The following is a 19215-nucleotide window of genomic DNA, read 5'->3' on the forward strand; positions in this document are numbered from 1 at the left end:
GCTGCCCCGGGGTGCACACCCACACACCCACTCTCCTCACCCTGCAGAGACAGCCAACCTTCTGGGTAGTTTTGTGCCCCTTGATGCAGGGCTGGCATGAACTTCTGAATGGGAACACACCTAAGGAACAGCCTTCCTGTGTGGCTGTCCCGCCACAGGCCAGCACCCCAGAACCTGGGACAGCTCCCTGGCCAGACATGTAAGTTGCAAGGCATTAGCTCTGAGGTAATACGGTGACTATTGAAATTTTGCAATTACCCTCCCTTTTCTAAATTAGATAACTTGATTACATAACCCAATGAAGTCTCTCCTAATTCTATTTGCAACTATATCCTCAGGACTGGGGCAAGGGAGGACTTTATCACAGAAATGGGCCCACCCTCCCAGTGTGGCGATTCTGCAGGTGGTGATAACAGGAGATTCGTCATCTGAAAGCTGCTTTCAGGGTCACATGCCTCAGACCTCCACACGTGTCAGTTTAATTAGGCAACGCACAGAACTAAGAGCTGAGGCCACGGGACCGGTCCTTGATACATCCGGAGCAAAGAGCAAGGACACACCCTCTTCTGTCCACGACAAGAACACAGGCAGGTAAAACAAGTAAGATCAACCCGGCAAAACTGTCCACCACGTCAGAACACACGGAAATACTCTGGAAGCTTCCAAGTGTCCCTCGATTTAAAGGGGGCGTCATTACGGAGACGTTGTTTTGTGAGTTTTGGAGAATTCTGACGACAGGCCCTCAAGTGAGAAACCCGTGTACACGAGTCACGTTGACCAGAGTCATGTGTCATCTGGACGGAGCCGTCCTTCATGCCAGCTACTACTTCACATGCACAAGAGGCTCGGAACAAGCGCTCAGGGCTTAAGCCTTAAGAAATCAGCTCGTGTGCTGCCACTTCTCATCCTGACAAGAGTTTTGCAGTCCCTCTGTCCGGGCCTTTCTGCCCGCCGCTGCCAGGCGGCGCGCACTGTGACACTGGCCCTGGGACACACCTAATGGGCTGACCTCCTTTCCCGACTAATTGCATTACGGCGCCAGCTGGCTCCAGAAGGAGTCGTCTGTGTGATTGAAGAATTCCTGCTCCTCAGTGGGCCCGGCTGCTACTTTTAACTAAGTAACAGGCAGGCCTGACATCCCCATTGTTCAGCTGACAGTGTGCCCATCCTAAAATCTAAGTTTTATTTGTAAATTAACCAAGAAACTTCCTGCCAGAACAGTGCTGCCTGCAGTCTGATAATGTGGGCCTTTCATCCCATCCACTCGCACTGTATCACTGCCAATTTGTTTTTTATGTGGCTGGGCAGCCTGAGGCTATAAAAGCCTTGTAAGACATAAGTGCAATTATAGTCCTGGAGTCAAATGAATTGGACAAATCCAATAGCACAGCTCTGTCCCCACTCTGCAAACCCCTACAGCAGTTAGATTAGCTGTGAAAAATCTAATCTAGCTGGAGCTAACACATTTCTGCAGTGAAGGATCAAGAGTTCAGTATGGGGTTGCAACCAGATTGCAGGGTTGAAAAAGTGCCCCCATGATGGGGGCAGGGGAGAGCATGCATCACTTTAGAATTTTGCAGCTCGTTTTTAAGCTGTTAGGGACAATTTAGTCAGAATAAGTCAAGGAACTGTGGGGCTGCTTTTCCTGTGACTGATTTTTAGTTCAGCTGTGAGACATCCTGACAGAGAAAGTTTGTCAATAATGATGCTAAATCTTGGAGCTGCAAAAGGTATCAGCTGCATTTTGATTATTATAGTAGTGGACCTTACAACCCGGCCAAGCCCCCAAAAAGTATTCATAACATGGTGTTTTATCAAGAAAACACTGTCTTTTAAAAAAAAAAAGACAATCCTACTTAGGAAATAATTTTTTAAAATGTTTAAAATATAAAGCTGTGTTTTAACAAAATAGTTTTCAGTCATATGAAAATCATAGAATATGGTGACACATTTGCAGAGTAGCAGCGATTTACAAGGTACGGCCAATAAAAAGGAGGTGTGAGTCTTGCCTAGGGCCTTGGTAATCTGAGGTCGCATCCCTGCAGGCAGGGTCCCCTTCACTAAGAACACCGCCGCCACCAAAACCTAAGACGTGGAGGCAGCCCCCCAGGCCCTCATGAGCCAGCACGTGGCCACTGAGTGAAAGCCCGTCATGCTCTGTCCATCAGATACCCTTGGTCGCTGTGACAGAGATCTACTCATGCTGTGACCCAACTTCTCAGGTCCCACTAGCACTGCTGCCCACGGTGTACATGGTTCAGACATCCGTGGCTACAGTGATGAAAGAGCAAAACCGCAGAGGAGAGAAATGAGGCAGGTGCAGTGAGGCCCTCTGGCCAGTATCAATCACCTGCCTAACAGGCCAGGAGGAAAGAGTCCATCAGACCGGTCAACAACAACGGGGGCTGCCGGGTAGGGACGCTACCAGCCCCACGCTCAGCCATTTCACAGGCCTTGTTCACCTACTGCCCAGCAACCCTGGGACGTGGGCTGTGTTTTTAATCTCATTTAATATATGGGAAAACTGAGGCACGGGCTGGTGAAGTACTTGGAGACACACTTGAACCCTGGCTACAGACACCACGCTAGACCCCCCACCCCACCCCCCTGCCACCGCCCATCAGGCATGGGAATGGCCTGCTTTCCACCCACCAGTTACTGCCCTAGGTTCCTGGCATCCTTGCAGGAAGAGAGTGGGTGTGAGGCAGGGATTCCAGGCTCTGCCCACCACCAGCAGGCGAGGCCCAGATGTTCTCATCTGCAAAGACAGACGTGGGTCAGATTCCTAGGCTTCCTCCCCAGAGTAAAAAGTCCTCTTCTCTTAGGATGTCCCTCACTTCCTGCAAGTCACCTGAGGTAGACATCCTGCAGGTTAGAAAGCACAGGGAGAACCCTGCAGAGCTTTCTCACAGGTGGAGGAGGTTTCCTTTGAACTGTGGAGAACAAGAGGTGGGGGCCCAAGAGGAGGGCAGCCAGGCAGCAGCACACCTGCGCTTGCCATTTTGACAGTTGTTTGCTAAGCTGCCCCCTGGCAGCCCTGGTTGGGGGGATGCCTGATTTCTCTGAGCCCATCAGTACAGGGTCCTTACGTCAGATGACCTTGGCCAACCCAAGAGGCTGACAGCATCATTTTCCCTCAGTTAATAGTCATGTGAGAGAAGATCCAAAGTTAACAACATTTAAGACCCTTCCTTTTCCTAAATCTTAATCTCAGGATTTAAGACTTAAATGATTGATTGCTTTTCATGCATTTCTTTATCTAGTTTGTGCCAAGCTGGATATTTCAGACTCATGACAAGTGTAGCTTGAGGAGAGTGACCCCAAGGTTGCATCCAAAGGAAACCGGTCTCCGTGTACACCAGGCCATGGTCTTCACTCTGTCCCAGGTGTCCCTCACCTACAAACCAGGGCCGCCAAGCATGATCCCCAAGGAGGCCCTTTACCTTTTTGGTGAGCGAATCATCTGAGTCTGATGGCATCCGAGTTGAAACGTGGAAAATCACTTCCACGGTCGAGGTAGCGTAGTAGGGGGCAGTCTGGCCCGTGCTGCCATTGCGTTGAAGTCCGCCCATGAACCCGCAGTGGGTTGAGAGGTCCACCTGAAACAGTCACGAGGGAAAGGAGTGGAGGTCAAACAGGAGCCGTTCTTATTCACTTAGCAGGAATGCAGAGTTTTAAAAAAATCTAAGGATGTTCATTTTTACAGTTTTCTGATTATAAGCAAATGTAATACAAAGTTAGATGACATTAAATATTAAAGAAACATTAACAAGCAAAGGGCTGCAAAATCCTATCAACTTAAGAAAACCACTATCAAAAGTTTGGTGCATATTTCTCCAACTTTATCCCCTCCTATACATAAATATGTATATATGTATAGACATATACGGAGCTCCACTATTGCTGGATTTGTGGGATTTTCTGTTTTCTCAAACCAGAAGGAGCATTCAAAGCAGTGTTTCAGGTCAAGGGGTACAAAAGTTTCCAAACTTAACAGCCATTCCTAAACTGCCTTTCAAACGGGTTGTTCCAATTTATACCACTGCCAAAAGTCTCTGAGTTATAATTCTTTTTCAAGCTATGTGTGAATGTTCACTTAGTCAGTGCTTAGATCCCATTTTGGTATTTTCTTTTTTTTTTTTTTTTACTTTTCATAAACTATTATTCTTTCAGTAAAGCACCTGTGGTAACACAATTGGAAAAAGAAAAAGAAATGGAAGAATTTCTTCTGTGCTAAAGACAATCAATACATACACTGAATTATTGTTCTAATCTTTTCTTAAAACTCTAGTTAAGCAATGTACGGTTTAAAAATGTTGGTTAGGACTTCCCTGGTGGCACAGTGGTTAAGAATCCACCTGTCAATGCAGGGGACACAGGTTCGAGTCCTGGTCCGGGAAGATCCCACATGCTGCGGAGCAACTAAGCCCATGTGCCACAACTACTGAAGCCCGCGCGCCTAGAGTCCGTGTTCCGCAACAAGAGAAGCCACTGCAACGAGAAGCCCGCACACTACTCTACAAAGAGTAGCCCCTGCTCACCGCAACTAGAGAAAGCCCGTGCGCAGCAAGGCAGCCAAAAATATAAAATTAACTAATTAAAAAAAATGTTGGTTAAATAATAAGTATATTCTATGACAAGTAAGAAGTCATCTTATTGATAAGAGGAACAGTTTATTGAAAGTTCAGTAACTCTTTTAGACTAAAACCAACTTGACATTTCAGAAAGTATATGGTCTTGACCTTGATGTACCCTTACCCTGTCCCCACCTCCACATCGGTCCCTTCGCTAACACTCAGCTCTCAGAGGTAAGTCTTGCTTAGGCACCCAGAGAGTTTCCCACAGCACAGATAACCAAGAAACCAAAATAAAAGTAATAAAAAGTAAGAAAACTATTTCAGATATGCTGATTTCCATTTTAACTACTCTGAATTCTTTTAGATTCTGGGAATATGTTCTGGAGACAGATATGTGTGTGTGTATGTGTGCATGTGTATAAATGCATAGATGTCTTTTGGTCACAGTATGATTTAGTAAAGAAAAAACAAAATTTTAAAATATCAACCATCCTGGGATCTACCTTAGGGAAACAGGTTGAGAGCTAAACCATCATGGCTACTGTCAAGTCAACTTTTTACTTCATCCAACTCTTCATTTTTCACCATTGATTTCTTTTCCAACCTCCATGTAGGGACCAAAGCCATTGCTTCCCTGCCCACTGTCCTCTCTTACTACACACTGTCTATGGCTGGGAGAGCCGATCTGACTATTCAGTTCTGATGAAAAGCAAATGAAATCATATTAAGAAGAAAATTAAGGGGAAACAAAAGTTTGTGTATAAAGTACAAAAGTAACTGATAGAAGATGTCAAATGCAATATATTCTTCAACTCCAGAACTCTACCCATGCTATATTTGAATGTAAAAACATACGTAAAAATTTAGACCATCAATGACTAGTTTACATACATCCTTAAATAGCGCTGAACGATAAACGCCTCCTGAATGAAATGAATTACCTCCCATCCCAGTCCAGCAACAAAGTCTTCGTACGCTCGGCTTCCTCTTTCATTGGAAAGGATAGAGCACTTGTCTTCTTGGCCGTCAGCAACGTAAAACACTGCGATTTTGTGCGTTTCACGGCTATAAATTTTTAGATTTAAAGGAGTTAGAATACTTACATACAAAATGTTGTTTTACTGCTGCCACCTATGCTTCTACTATACAGCTTACACTTGCTGAGAACTTACAAGGGGTCAGGCACTGTTCCAAGAAGGCTCAACACACGTCTCATCTATCCTTGCAGACGCCCTAATGAGACAAGTCTTATCATCACCTCCTCATGGACACAGTGGAAAGGAGGCAGAGAAAGTGACAGAAAAGCACTTGTAGCAAGCAGGACACCGGGAGCTGAGACGGGGCAGCCTGGGCTCCTGAGATCACTCTCTCGGAGGTATGATGTACGAACAGCGTGTAAGAGCACATGGTTTGACAAATTCTCTCCAACTTTGGTAAAAATAATGCTTCAGTAAAAATAATCCTTTGAAAGCATTTCAGATAGATATCAGTTGTGAACAGATCCTTGTGACCACACATACTTCACTTCCCACACTTTGAGATAAGGAAACTGGGAAGCTCCCTGATTGGAACTGTAAAATTGGCCAAGACTTTGTGAGAAATGGAAACTACTTCTTCAAAGCAGAACACACTTAGGTACTTTCTTTGTGAGGGGCAGCACCCGCAGGGTGGACAGCTGTCCAGGGAAACTTCTTTGGACATATAAACTGTTAGTCCACTTCCTCCATGATGGATTTGGGGCACTTTGTTGTTAAATCAGGTAAATGTGACACACTTTGAGGAAAGCAGCCCTGCTTCTTAACCTTTTGTGCATCTAGCATGGTCCTTGGTACATAGAAGTTGCTCAGTTAAAACTCTGTTGAATTGGGCTTCCCTGGTGGCGCAGTGGTTGAGAGTCCACCTGCCGATGCAGGGGACGCGGGTTCGTGCCCCGGTCCGGGAAGATCCCACGTGCTGCGGAGCAGCTGGGCCCATGAGCCACGGCCGCTGAGCCTGCGCATCTGGAGACTGTGCTCCGCAACGGGAGAGGCCACAACAGTGAGAGGCCCGCGTACCGCAAAAAAAAAACCCAAAAAACAAAAAACAAAAAAAACCTCTGTTGAATTGACCAGAGATACGATGATATATTTGAACATGTCAATAACCATTTCTATAAACTATACCCTGGAGTCAAGTGTCAAAGTCACTAGACCTACACCAAGTGATCTGGAGATGGTTCAGAGGCAAAGACACCGCTCTTATTGGACCAGAGCTTTAATCAAGAACCATTCCGCAGCTCCATCACCCAAGACCTTGACTCCAGTCTCTACATTCTAAAATTTTAGATTATCATTTCCAGAGCAGTTCCATTCTTCTCCTGATTTCTACCATACACTTTGAAAAAATCTCATAGGAAAAACTACCAAGCACTTAAACAACATTGAAATGTTTCTGTTGCCTTATCATTCAATACCTCAACACTATAATCCGATTAGACATCAATAGTGGTGGAATCTGGGCTCTGTATTTTAACATATTCTCCAGTATCTCCTTCTGCAGGAATATTATTTTTCTACTTAATTAGCAGAATGAATTGAAACTCAACTGGAAAGTCATAAAAATAAATCAAGGAGGAGAGTATGCTCCTTTTATTTGTCTAGATAGCTTATTCATGTCCCTCCATAGTTTACATGAAATTACAATACTTAGAGGAGAAATTAGAAAATATAGAAAGGAAAAAGAAGAATTTAAAAAACCCACTAATGTTCTTTGCTTCTATGTTGAAATCACAACTGTTACTACTTCGGGATGCATTTTTGCAAACAAAATGAGAAGGTACTATCTTGTCTTCTGCCACTCATTTTTTCACTTAAAATATCTGTGAACACTTTTTTTAATTGTGTAAAATATACATAACCGAAAAGTCACCATTTAGACCGTGTTGGGAGTGTGAACATTTCTATACTGTGTGCTTGTATAACAAAGTTACTAATAATGGTTGTGTAACATTCCATTATATTAATATTCCATATCCTCAGTCCTTGCAATTGGACATTTAGGTTGCTTCCATTTGAAAGACGTTCTCACATTATCTTTGGTATGTCCTTAAAATAAATTCATGGACATGGAGCCTCGGTCATTGCCCACTTTTAAGGCTTTTGAAGTATACTGTCCTGCTGCCAGTGGGGAAGGTGGGTGTCCTGAAGGCCCTGATGGACACGCCGGTGGGGTGCTGCTCTCAGGGGAACAGATGTAGGGGGTGATGCATGCTAGTGGGTGGTGCTCTAGCAGAGACCTTGTGCTCTCAGCCTGTCGGAAAGCTTGTCCTCAGGCACATGGAGCCCAAAACTGTGACATCATTTCCTTCCAGACTGCAGGCAGGGCTAGCCAGCAGTCTGGACTCTGACTCGCTTATTTTAAGAGCTGTAATCATGTGAGAGTTTGGATGGTAAGAGAGGTCATAACCTATGAACTAAAAGACAGTCTCTTTCAACAAATGGAGAGAAAACGATAGTCACTCAATTCCCTTCTGCAGCTCTGTCTATATATTTAAAAGTCCTCAGCATTTAATTTTCCTCTGTTCTATACACTTTACATACATAAAACAATCTCAGGTTTATCTGAAATGATTTTGTTTATTCTCCTTTAAGTCCAAGCTTTTTACGCTGTAGCTGCTTACAGGTCCTCATCAACTCAATGTGGGGCAGAGAGAGCTCGGCCGGTGACTGTGTGACTGATGGAGGTGTGAGCACAGGTGACCTTTAGCTGTAAACACTCATCACATTTCACAGCCTCCAAAATGTTAGCACCGCAGAGAGCCTGGGAGGATGCAGACGCTGCGTCTGGCCTTATTAGAGCCAGGCTTTTGAAATGACAATTAGCAACATCAACAGCACTTCATATCCACAAGCTGCAGGACCAGGGCTCGAAGGAGCAGGTAATTCAGGAGCACACATACAGAAAAGCAACCATTTCCTCTTCCTCATTAGAATGTAGTTTTCTTTCTTATTAGGAATAGACCAGAAATCGCTCAGTTTCCTTGTGCTGTCACATTAAAAAGCCAAACAAAGAAACACGACTGTAACTTTCACTTTACCATGCGGTGGCAAGAGGTGTTAATATTGAAAAGGGGAGCCTTCTTTAATTTGTATGTACATTCATCACACTATTTACAGCTTTGCTAACTTCACAGTATACAAATCGTAGCTGTGAGGTGGTCTCTCCTTTTCCTAAGAACGTGCTAAGCAGAAACTCTGCCTTGACAGCAGGGAAATAAATTGATGCCAGAAATAAATAGAAACATCCTGACTGGAAGTTGAGGGCCGAGGCTATGTTCTTACCTGCTAACTGACTGGTACACGGGATCTCAGAGCTAAAGAGCCCTCAACTTATTTCTGGGTTTTTTTTTCTAAAAAGAACCGTGAAAACACCCTTTACCATAAAGTAAGTGGATACCTTTTAGATGTTGAGAAGACACTAAATCCAGGAGTTGGGGTTTTAGGCGAAGGTTAATCGGTGGAGAGAGGACTTGCCAACCAGCTCTCCAAAGCTGTATTATGCTGCAACAGCCCCGCCAGGGAGCTACTTCGATTGTACCTCATGCAACTAAAGTGCATTAACTCTCAACAAATTGGCCACAATCACATGATACCAATGTCTTCACTTAATATGAAGAAGCATGAAATAATTCAGCACACATTTGAAAAGCTGAGTTTGGAACCCAAGTGACCACTTGTTTCCTACTGGAGGACAAGAGGGAAGGGGCAGTGAATCCCTGAGCCTTTCAGCAAAAATCCAGCCCCCCACATTTTCACAGAGAACTCGGTCTCTTCCTCTGGAGAAAAAGCAGCACATAACTATTAGGAAGCTGAATGTGCGGAAGGATGGGGTCAGGAATAACGGCTTCAGGTTTTCTTCTCTAATGAGATGCCTAATGATGCTCCTAAAGGGAATACAAGGTAACAGAAAGCTATTTTTTAAAAATGAGTTTTTAAAAACTCAAGATTAAGGCAGCAGTGTATTCATTTCTTCCAAGCACCCGTTATGTACCCGGTACAACACCAGCTCCGGACTGAGATGTTTTCGGAAGCACACATTTCCCCAGATCAAACACTGGTCGGAGCTCATCTTTGGAACTGCTTCTAAGATTGTACGGAAAAGAGGTAGATCTGAGATCTGACCCGCTTTGGAGAATGAGGTTTAGGGCTAGAGAGCGCCTGATTTCAGTACCGGGGTCTTAACCTTGCCTACCCTGCAGAGCAGAGACCACTGCATGCCGGCCCATGGAGTTAGACTCACAGGCTCCAAACCACGAGGTCCGTGAACATGGGCGGCTCTGTGACCTGGGCCGGCGGGACAAAAGGGGCTGCAGAGATGAAATGAGAACGAGTGTCCACTGGCTGAAAGGTTCTCAATCAAGGCAGAGGTTAGGAGACCTCTTCCTTGTGTAGCAAACGTGTAAGTTTACTGCTCAGAGTAAAACTACCAGAGGTGTGGCCTGTGCAAATGCCACCAGCTGTCAGGTCTCTGCAGGGGTAACACTTCTGCAGCCATATCCGGCATCACCCCCCCCACGTAAAGACAGACAGGAACAAGGTGGTTTGATATACTTTCACATACCACTGTCGGGAGTCCAGATTTTTTAGCTCTCTCAATAATTTTGAATTTTTCTTCAACAGATGGAAATTCTTCCTATAAAGGAAAAGGAATGGAAGAAAAGTTGTGTGATCACAGATCAATTTTGCTCTTTCCAATCAGTCAACGAACAAACCTACCTATTCATCCATCCATCTGTCTACCCATCCACAACCACATCATTCACCAAAGATTTGTGGCCAAAGCCTATAGAATGAACTTCATTCTTAAGATATCCGAAGGCATCACGATTCCACTGTATCCGGTTACTGTCCAGGGACACCGGGTGGCTGTGGTCCATGAGTGTGTGACTTGTGCGTGTGCCTGTATCTCTGTTTCCACTGTCAGCTCTGCCATGAGACTCTTCCCCATCTCTGCAGCTCAAACCCATCCCTTCCGCAGAGTCTGCTCCACTGTCCCCTACTTCTGGATGGCCTGGCGGTTCTTCTAGAGATCCTGAGTCACACTGTCTTTCATCAGAGTTGTATCGGGTACTATGGTACAGAAAAACCCCAACAAACTTTTCGGCCAACTCAATATTAAGTCTTCTTCCCTCACCACAGCTAAGGAGAGACTGTGGTTTATTCATCTCTGTAGTCCATTGGCATCTTTTTTTTTTTTTTTTTTTTTTTTTTTTTTTTTTTTTTTTTTTTGCGGTACGCGGGCCTCTCACTGCTGTGGCCTCTCCCGTTGCGGAGCACAGGCTCCGGACGCACAGGCTCAGCGGCCATGGCTCACGGGCTTAGTTGCTCCGCGGCATGTGGGATCTTCCCGGACCAGGGCACGAACCCGTGTCTCCTGCATCGGCAGGCGGATTCTCAACCACTGCGCCACCAGGGAAGCCCCCATTGGCATCTTTATGAAGGCAGAAGCAACAATGGACAGAGCAGTAATTAAAACACACACACAGGGGCTTCCCTGGTGGTGCAGTGGTTGAGAATCCGCCTGCCGATGCAGGGGACACGGGTTCGTGCCCAGGTCCGGAAAGATCCCACATGCCACGGAGCGGCTAGGCCCGTGAGCCATGGCCACTGGGCCTGCGCGTCCGGAGCCTGTGCTCCGCAACGGGAGAGGCCACAACAGTGAGAGGCCCGCGTACCACAAAAAAAAAAAAAAACCAAAAAAACAAAACACACACACACAGAGTAAATGCTCAGTACCCTTTAAAATACACAACAGATGTTTGGAATTCAATCTGTGCATCAGTACAGCCCAATTAATTTCATTTCTAGCGTTAATTTAGCAGCAGAAAATAAGCTATAAATGCTGAAATAGAGAAAAATCTCCACTTCTGCTCTGCTTCCCAAACCCGAAACTGATAAGAACTGTCACACAAAAATAATAAGACAGTTGAAGGTGTAGAGTGGATCGTTACCTTCTGTCCCAAGAATTCATTCCCAAGTCATCAAGCAGCAACCTGCAGAAGTAAAAGGCTCCCCGGGGCTCCACCGGTGATGGCGGTTCCTGGCTGGCAACCTTCATGGCCACGTCCAAGTCACATCTCTGGACATACTCGTCTTCCTGTGCACTCTGGCGCAGGAGGATCTCAGTGATTTCCTTCTCTTGGGCACGGTTCATTCCACACGGGGGTGGGGAAGGCTCGTTGAGATGGAGCTGTGATGGTAAAAGGCATTCGGGACTCGTGTGGCCAATGTTTTCAAGTAATTTGTTGAGGACATCCTCCCCCTCCTCAGTCTGAGAAAGATCCCTCTGAGGTCCAGGTGTTTGGTGATGCCAGCCCGAGATCAGGAACGAGGGACTTCTGCCCTTTGGGGCTAAGCAGCCTTCCAGAGGTCCATAGAGCACCTTCCCGTCCCAGGAGTACTTCCCCGAGATGTCCCTCACGATCACTCTCACGTCCGAGGGGGCGCGTGCTGCCGACCCGCCGGGAGGACCTGCCGCGGGTATCTGCAGGTAGGAGATGAGGGTGCTATCGTTGAACACAAACAACTGCAGGTTCGGGCTCCTGAACACGTCGGGGGAGAGCTCGGCAGCGTCGGCGTGTGTGTTGTCGTGGTGCTCACTGACCAAGCTGTGCAGCACGGCGGGACCCCCGCGCAGGGGGAAGTGTCCCAGGTGGTTCACCAGGTGCGCCATCACCATGCGCGCAGTCAGCGGGATCAGCTCCATACTCCTCCGCCTCCTCTCTGCCGACAGCAGGACGACAGCAGGACGGGGACACCGAGAGACAGAGGAGAATGAAAGTGAAAACGGACCTCCACCAGATTGCAATCCATCCCTAGCACGGTGGATTTTTTTTTTTTTAGTCTGGGGATTTTTTCAACCTGTTTTCTTTTTTTGACATTCATTCTACTTGAATTTAAAAATACAAGTTAGATAGATGGCTGAAAGAACCAACTTACGTGAAGATCTCATTCGGAAAGGGACATTTAAAAACGTGTAGATACAGACATAAACCAGAGACAGATCCTGGTCTTGAAGGGGTGACAGTTCTAGGAGCTCCAGGAGGTGGACATCTGCCGTTGGACAGGCAGCGCGGAGGGCTGGGGGCTGGGGAGGTGGTCTCGCTCCCCTCAGTGGGTGATGGGAGACATTCATAAGGGATGAATTGAGCCTGGGACTGCTGAAATATATTTGAAGCAATTTGCTTTAGGATTATTGTGGCTATTTATGTTTTGCTGTGAGGTCATTTTAAATATTTAACAGAATCTGATATATTAATAATTCATGGAATTACTTAGAAGGCTTTCACTGAATTTGTAGTTGATGATTAAATGCCCAGGAGCAACTAATTTATAAAATTTTTAAGACTTCAGATGTATAGAAGGACTTTGACAACAGCATGTGAAAGGGGGCTGTGTGAAATGTTTGCGATATGAGGGAGAAGCAGATGAAATCCACAAGTAGGGACTGAAACGATTACTTAAGCCTGAGAGCAGTTAGGAAAACCTTAATCCACCAAATTTACAAGGAAACTGTGCATTAATCTGAGAACAGGTCAAAATAAAACCTTTTAATAAAAAAAATCACTAGACATTTAAATAAACTAAAATTTCTAATTTGGGCTTAAAGGTTTAGGAAATACTTGATTTCTAAATTCACAGCATGAAAAATCAAATATGTATTAAAACATCAATAACTATAAATATGCTTTCTCATGCTAACCATCCTCCCTCTCAGACAGCAGAAATCTAACTGACTTATTTATACATCATCAATATTATGATGTAAAAATCCTAGAAACAATCAAATCCTAGAATCTAGGAAATTCTGTGTGATGAGTGAGAACCAGACTGTCCTCACTTTTCTTGGATTTCTTCTTAATTTTTTCTTTTTGAGGAACAGGAAATCACCTGTATTCAACAATGAGAAATAAAACTTCATTTAAAAATCCTAACTTTTTAGAAGCAGAGGAAGTCATCTACATCTGTCTCTGAAATGAAATGCTTCTTCTCGACCCTCTGAAGTGCTCATGATTTCCATACAGCTGAGAAATTTAAACACCTCAACGCATTCCCTTGAAATCACAGTTATGAATGCCTTTGCTTTTGTGTCCATATTAACTTTCTCAAAAGTTACAGATGCTTTTTATTCATGCTTATCATCCCATATGAATACACGCTCCATCAGAAATGTTAATGCTCCAACAACAAAGGTGCAGCCAGCTGGGGGCTCAGGAGTCCATAATGTAAGACACCGCATGGTGATGACACGGTAGCACAGGCTACGAAACTAACAAGAAAGGTCCAACTGGATAAAGGCCATGGCAGAAAACAACAACTGGAAAAGCAACTTTCCTCTACTTTTACTTACATAGGTTGCACTTTCAATTTGCAGCAAATACAAATTTGTATTTTAATGAATGTGCTTGAATTCTACAATGGGAAATTAACCTGGAGTCACATTAATCAAGTCATAAACCATGACACACCCAATAAAAACCCCAAATATCTTTGGTACTGAAAAGTAAGGAAAGGGAGTATTTGTGAAATAGGAACTGTTCTTCCCTGGCAGACTTCAGCTGCATCAACTGCCCAGGGCTGCCCTGAAAAATAAAGAGGAAGTCTAGACTCCATCTATGAAAAAACAAGCTCGTGACTTCCAAAAAGTATGCAAAAATATATTCCAAATATTTATTTTATTTTTCTAAATTTAGAGATGAAATATAAAAATAGTAATGTCAGGTTGTCCTTTAACTTTCATTTTTTTAAAGCGCCTCCTTCCCTTCCTTTTTAAGCACTTAGGTATTAATGATGAGAAAAGTGAGCAGGTGTCATGCCATTGATGGTTCCTCCCCAGGCTGGGCCAGCAGCCGCCTCAGCTGTAGGTGGTTGGGTCTCTCCTGCTTGTATCTCTATTTGAAAGTAGTAATTACATCAAATGTGGGAAATGGTCTATGAAAGAATCATCTGAAAATAATAGATAAAAATATAACATTGCTGGGCTTCCCTGGTGGTGCAGTGGTTGGGGGTCCGCCTGCCGATGCGGGGGGAGCGGGTTCGTGCCCCGGACCGGGAGGATCCCGCATGCCGCTGAGCGGCTGGGCCCGTGAGCCGTGGCCGCTGGGCCTGTGCGTCCGGAGCCTGTGCTCCGCGGCGGGAGAGGCCGCAGCGGGAGAGGCCGCAGCGGTGAGAGGCCCACGTACCAAAAAAAAAAAAAAAAAAAAAAAAAAAAAAATATATATATATATATATATATATATAACATTGCTTATCAGAAACATTATCTGAGTAGAAATAGTGTGGTTATAAATTATGAATTAATGACACTGAATGAAAAAATACCCCTCAAATATGAGCCCATTTTGTTTAACCTAAAATACCTATCTTTATTTTTCCTCTTCATTCTTAACAAGGATGTACTTATTTGGCAAGAGAGTCTGTGGATGCTAGTATGTTTTTAAGCTTTTTTTTTTTTTTTTTTTTCGGTATGTGGGCCTCTCACTGTTGTGGCCTCTCCCGTTGCGGAGCACAGGCTCCGGACGCGCAGGCTCAGCGGCCATGGCTCACGGGCTTAGTTGCTCCGCGGCATGTGGGATCTTCCCGGACCAGGGCACGAACCCGTGTCTCCTGCATCGGCAGGCGGATTCTCAACCACTGCGCCACCAGGGAAGCCCGCTTTTTTGTTTTTTTACTTAGCGAAAATGTTAGAGAATTTTAAAACTCCTTTGCCATAGAAGTTTAAACCTCAACTTGAGTAACACAGAGCTGTGTTAGGACAAGGTTGCATAAGGTCCTGAGGTTTCCTGGAGAATGAATGGTCAAGTCAAAGAGTGTTGGACATTGAAAGAAAGTGGTACAAAATTTAAATGTGCATTTTTAGGTTTATCCTTTTTCATTACCCTATTAATCTTCTGCCATTTTTCTGTGAAGAGTCATAATCAGCAGTGGACCTATGTTTGGACTACAAGGTAGGAAACAGCAAAAAGAGATAGACCAAAGGTCATTTTACTGAAAAAAACAATGTTTTGAATTTACAACTGTGGGAAAAAAATGTCAAGAAAAGATTGCAACTGGAAAGAACAGGGGACTCCAGAAGGAGACCCACAAATGCTGAAGCAAACGGAGGGCAAAAGGGTGACATAACGTGACGAGGGGCCTCGTGCTGCCAGCCAGCAACACAGCCCCCATCAGTCTTTCGTCTCCACTACGCAAAACCCTGAGTGAGGAATTCGTGGTTCCAGGACCCTGTGGATAAACTTTAAATCCACATTCCACCTCTGTTACTTCTGACCTGTACTCCCCTGGGAAAATCCCTTTGCCTTGGTCTGCTCGTTTATAAAAGGAGCTAAAATGAGGCCTTGCTCCCGACTGGCGCCCCACTCCTGTCCCCACCTCCCAGCCAGAAGCACACTCTGGACTCTGCAATCTTGCAAGCACAGCCCTGGACCTGAACCCTCACTGGTTAATGCTGCTGTGTCCTTCCTCCCTTCCCAGGAGGCCCCACAGGGGACTGTCTTGGGGCTCCAAACAGTCACGCCCCAGGTCACCTGCTCATGCTGTCTGGCTGCAGACCAACAACTCTGTGCAAAGTATTCAGCAAAACCCACCACCAAACACTTGGTTGGGAAATAAAACAGCTGCTGTTCTGGTCTCACCCTCCCCGAGCTTCTGGAAGCCTGTGACCCTGCTGACCTTCTTCAGCTCCTTGTCTGCTTTCTTCCCTTGACCTCCTAGAAATGACTCCTCTTGGTTCTTTGTCCATTTCCCTGACTTTGCTTTCCTGGTGACATGCCCTCGCTCCTTTTCCTTTAAGCAAGTTTTACCTGCAAGGTTCTGTTCTTAGGCCTAGGTTTTTAACTTGCAAAAGTCCACAACATTTTCATGGATGATCTAACACTCTATAACTACATTTTTTTTTTAACTTTTAATTTTTGAGACAATTGAAGATTCACACGCACTTGTAGGAAATAATACAGAGAGAGCCCAGATATCCTTCACCCGAATGCTAACATCTTGAGTAACAACTGTACAATATCACATTTGTCACCGAAAGAATTCATCAGTCTTCAGAGTTCACTAGTTTTAGTGCGTGTGTGTATGTGAGTCTAGGCATATAGATGGCATATATCACACATACAGATGACACATCCACAAGCTGACTCATAGTCCAAGGCCTAGAGATGGGCTCTTGTCATTTGGGCAGAAGGTGGTTAGGGGGGGTAAGCACAGCCCCGAGGTCCTGACACACCCCCATGTCTACGATGGGCCCTCCGCTGGGAGCAGAGTGGCCTCACACCATCCCTTTGTGATGCCCGCCTGGTCCCGACGCTCTACCAGCTCCTCGCAAAGTCAGCCCGTCCTTCCAAGTCTGGCTTAGGTCCTCCTCCGGGGGAAGCCCCTGTGGTGCTACCAGGCCACACACGAGTCCTTCTGCCTGAATCCTGTCGCCGCCCCCCCTGCCACCATGAGATGAAAAGCTCCTTGGGGACAGAAAATGGACTGTGTTTGTGGGTTTGTGGGTCCCGTGGGCCCTCGATAATACAAAATTTAACTAAGATGGGAAAAGAAAGGGGAGGAGAACAGAAAAAGAGAGGAAACGAGGAAGGAAGGACTTGCTATCACAGAGCACTCTAGAAACCTGGATTTCAACCACCGGATTCTTAAAAAGTAACACAGCGAGTATTAACAAATGGCTACTGTCTTTCCTTTTCCTGCCAACTGGAATGACTATTCTGAAGAATCTTACCCTCTTCGACAGTCAGCAGGTTGCCCAGTTCTGCTGAAGAATGAAACTGGACCGGCTCAGAATTCTTCACGTTTGCCAGTGGGAGGAAGGGGTCGTAATCCGCGGACGACAGGTCAGCCAGGGTCAGGGTGTAGCGGCTCTGCTGGGTGTACGTGCTTGAGCCGCAAACACAGCAGTGCAGAACCTGTGAAGCACAGAAGGGACTGTGTGCCAGGGATGCCCCAAACCTCCTGCCCCCTGACAACCTGTCAAACTACAACAGCACTTAGGAGATAACTGGGACCATTATACTTTTTCTGCCTTTGATAAACAGATTTTGTCCAACTAAGGCTGTGGATATTCCTACAACAGAAACAGTTCTTTTCATAACAAAGCAGATACAGACCACGTCCCATGAACACTGGGGGATTCTGACCAAACTGCAGCTGTTTGACAATAACGGTCGGGTAAAATGCACGCATCATGAACTGGGTAACCACTGCTTCCTTATAATCATAACTGTTCTGCTCTCACTCCTTAAGTCATTCATTTCTTTTAAAATGTTGAACCCCCATAAATCCTTGTCAAAGGGGCACAGACAAGTATGTGAATGCCTAAAACCTGTTTTGGTGACTCTCTGATGCTGCAGTCCACACTCCGTGCCCCGAGGCCCGGGGGAGACTCACCCTGTAGATGTAATCCAGCAAGGGGGTCCGGGCCGTGGGCTGCTCATCCAGGGCCGCCGTGGACACGGGGTGAAGGAGGGCGCCCGCCGGCAGCGCCATGCACCAGTCCAGGAGGCAGAGCAGCAGGGACACGAGGAACTGGAAGACGAAGCAGACCCAGAGCCTCAGGCTGCAGCCTCGCAGACTCCACCCCAAGTGACAGCGAACAGCAGAACCTTCCCGGCATCGCAGCCATTGTTCAGTGACACAGGAATGAATGAGGTTTTTGCAGAGAGGCTGTTACGGCCAGTCCTAACAGGGGATATTATAAAGGATAGCCCTGCATGTGATAGTATTTGCCCATCTGTCTTATTACATTCTTAAAAAACAAACTCTAGAGATTGGGATTGACATATATACACTAATATGTATAGATGTATAAAATATGTATAAATACACTAATATGTATATATGTATATATATATTACTATATTAATATATACATATATAATATACTAATATGTATATATACACTAATATGTATAAAATGGATAACTAGTAAGAACCTGCTGTATAAAAAAATAAATACAATTCTAAAAAAAAAAAAAAGAAGTGCCATTCTCTAAAAATAACAAACTCTAGGGAGGACTTGGCTGATGTGCCACTTACCTTCTTATCTGTTTCCACTGCGGAGTGCTCTGCACTTGGTAAAAGAAAAGCAACTGTGGCCACGAGGATCTGCAGAGAAGACAAATTCCCAATCAAACACACCCCAGTAACAGTTCTGGAAGCCGTGTGAAAGGAGGCCCAGGATGGCCTTGCCACTAAAGCCACCCTGGTGCCACCCTGGTGCCAACTCCCAGAGGAAGGTGACACCAAGCCAAGAGTCACCTCAGAGATTTGTGTGACCTGAAAACCAGAAGGTGATGGCCACGCCTGTTTCCACTCTGCTGGCAGTGAAATCGGGGGCCCAGAGGAAGGAGTATTTCTCTCTGCAGTCACACAATCTCCATTATCCGTCTCCACACTTCTCACAAGGAAAGCAACAAATACTTGCAAAAGTAATTATGAAGATGCTCCCATTTACTTTTCTTATAAATTCCCCCAGGTCTCCCCACACCTGCGCCTGCAGGGTAACAGCACCACTTTTATTCTCAAAGGTACTCCCGTTTAGGTGATAAATTATACGGTTGCCCTAAAACCCAACTTTACATTTTGCAGCAGCTTATGTG

General features: G+C 45.4%; 1 protein-coding gene across 13 annotated transcripts in view; it reads right to left on the reverse strand.

Moving 5' to 3' along the window:
- The window catches only part of RALGAPA2 (Ral GTPase activating protein catalytic subunit alpha 2), a 285244-nt gene that overhangs the window by 98921 nt on the left and 167108 nt on the right, over nt 1-19215 (reverse strand). For all 13 annotated transcript variants that reach the window (XM_067013805.1, XM_067013802.1, XM_059038836.2 and 10 more), the window contains 7 exons: nt 18653-18721; nt 18005-18142; nt 17340-17523; nt 11566-12337; nt 10176-10247; nt 5519-5642; nt 3444-3599 (listed from right to left, as the gene is read on the reverse strand). In XM_067013805.1, coding sequence (XP_066869906.1) covers nt 3444-3599; nt 5519-5642; nt 10176-10247; nt 11566-12337; nt 17340-17523; nt 18005-18142; nt 18653-18721 — 1515 coding nt within the window. The remainder of the gene's footprint in view (nt 1-3443; nt 3600-5518; nt 5643-10175; nt 10248-11565; nt 12338-17339; nt 17524-18004; nt 18143-18652; nt 18722-19215) is intronic.

Source organism: Kogia breviceps, chromosome 14 (assembly GCF_026419965.1).
Source record: "Kogia breviceps isolate mKogBre1 chromosome 14, mKogBre1 haplotype 1, whole genome shotgun sequence".
In the NCBI taxonomy this organism is placed as follows: domain Eukaryota; kingdom Metazoa; phylum Chordata; class Mammalia; order Artiodactyla; family Physeteridae; genus Kogia; species Kogia breviceps.